The 1,028-nt window shown below is 34.1% G+C and overlaps 1 protein-coding gene across 1 annotated transcript; it reads right to left on the reverse strand.

Moving 5' to 3' along the window:
• Positions 1-35: 35 nt before the first annotated feature.
• On the reverse strand, positions 36-857 carry Tsp_15355 (conserved hypothetical protein; the record flags this gene model as incomplete). The annotated part of the gene is made up of 2 exons (XM_003368591.1): positions 777-857; positions 36-531 (listed from the first exon to the last, which is right to left on the reverse strand). Coding segments are annotated over exons 1-2 (577 nt in total), but the record flags the coding sequence as incomplete, so codon positions are not given.
• Between the last annotated feature and the right edge of the window lie 171 nt (positions 858-1,028).

Below are 1,028 nucleotides of genomic sequence, written 5' to 3' on the forward strand. Positions count from 1 at the left end.
TTTATAATTATTTCCATAAATGTTGCTAAATACACCTTCAGGATTCTTAATAATCGAAGCTATGAGTCGATTATTTTCATTTTGAAGTTGGTCAATTTGCAATTGCAATTCGTGCTTTCTAGCATAATATTTGTTGACGATGAAATTTGAATTTTTCACAGCTTCCTTTTCTCTTTTAACCATGTGTTTCTTTATTTTTTCTTTAATCAAATCAAGTTGTTCCATTTCATGTTGTTTTACTTTTGCCATCTGTGTGATTTGATTCGCACCATAGGAAAGAAATTCACATGTTGTAGTGCATAAATTATTTATAGCTTGATCAAGCGCAACGTTTTCTTCCTCTTCTTCTGTTTGATAGTCGAAGATTAAATTTCCATTGTTTCCGTGAAACATCATTGCCATTTTCACTGCATTCTCTGTTAATTTGACCTTTTCTATCAATTTTGAATTATTGCTTTCCAAATTTCTCAGCTTCGCAATTAATTTTTCATCATCCAATGTGCACTCATCGGTTGTTTTTTCTTCGGTTTTCTGATTGTTGTTCAATTTTTTTCAATGCATATCCAAATTGTAAAAACACCCTGTCATGAACATATGAAACAACAAAAGCGCAGTTTAGCGTTATTTTTCCTCCTTGAATTTTGATCTTTTTCCGTTCAACTCATCCCACATCTTTCTTTCAGCACTTTTGTCAACATCCTTCATGGGGTTGGTTAGCAAAATCAACATTTCTTAATGAAGGACGAAACAAAATTTTTAAAAATTCTCCCACCAACCCGTGGGCAAAAGCAATCTCTAAACAGAATGAAACTCTTTGGCACTTGCATTCTTTTGCAGTATTTCCAGGTCCAAGGCATTTTGCAATACGCGCTTTCCCAATATAATGGCCCAAACAAGCTCGTGGCAGCCTTTTCCAGGTAATCCTCAAATTTTTTAACCAGGTTCTTGTTTCCTGATGATCACGCATACACTGACATATTCATTATTCTCTCTCAGAGAAGTGACATTTTCTTATGGATATCTGCTGA

This window comes from Trichinella spiralis, assembly GCF_000181795.1.
Source record: "Trichinella spiralis strain ISS 195 chromosome Unknown Scfld2213, whole genome shotgun sequence".
Classification (NCBI taxonomy): domain Eukaryota; kingdom Metazoa; phylum Nematoda; class Enoplea; order Trichinellida; family Trichinellidae; genus Trichinella; species Trichinella spiralis.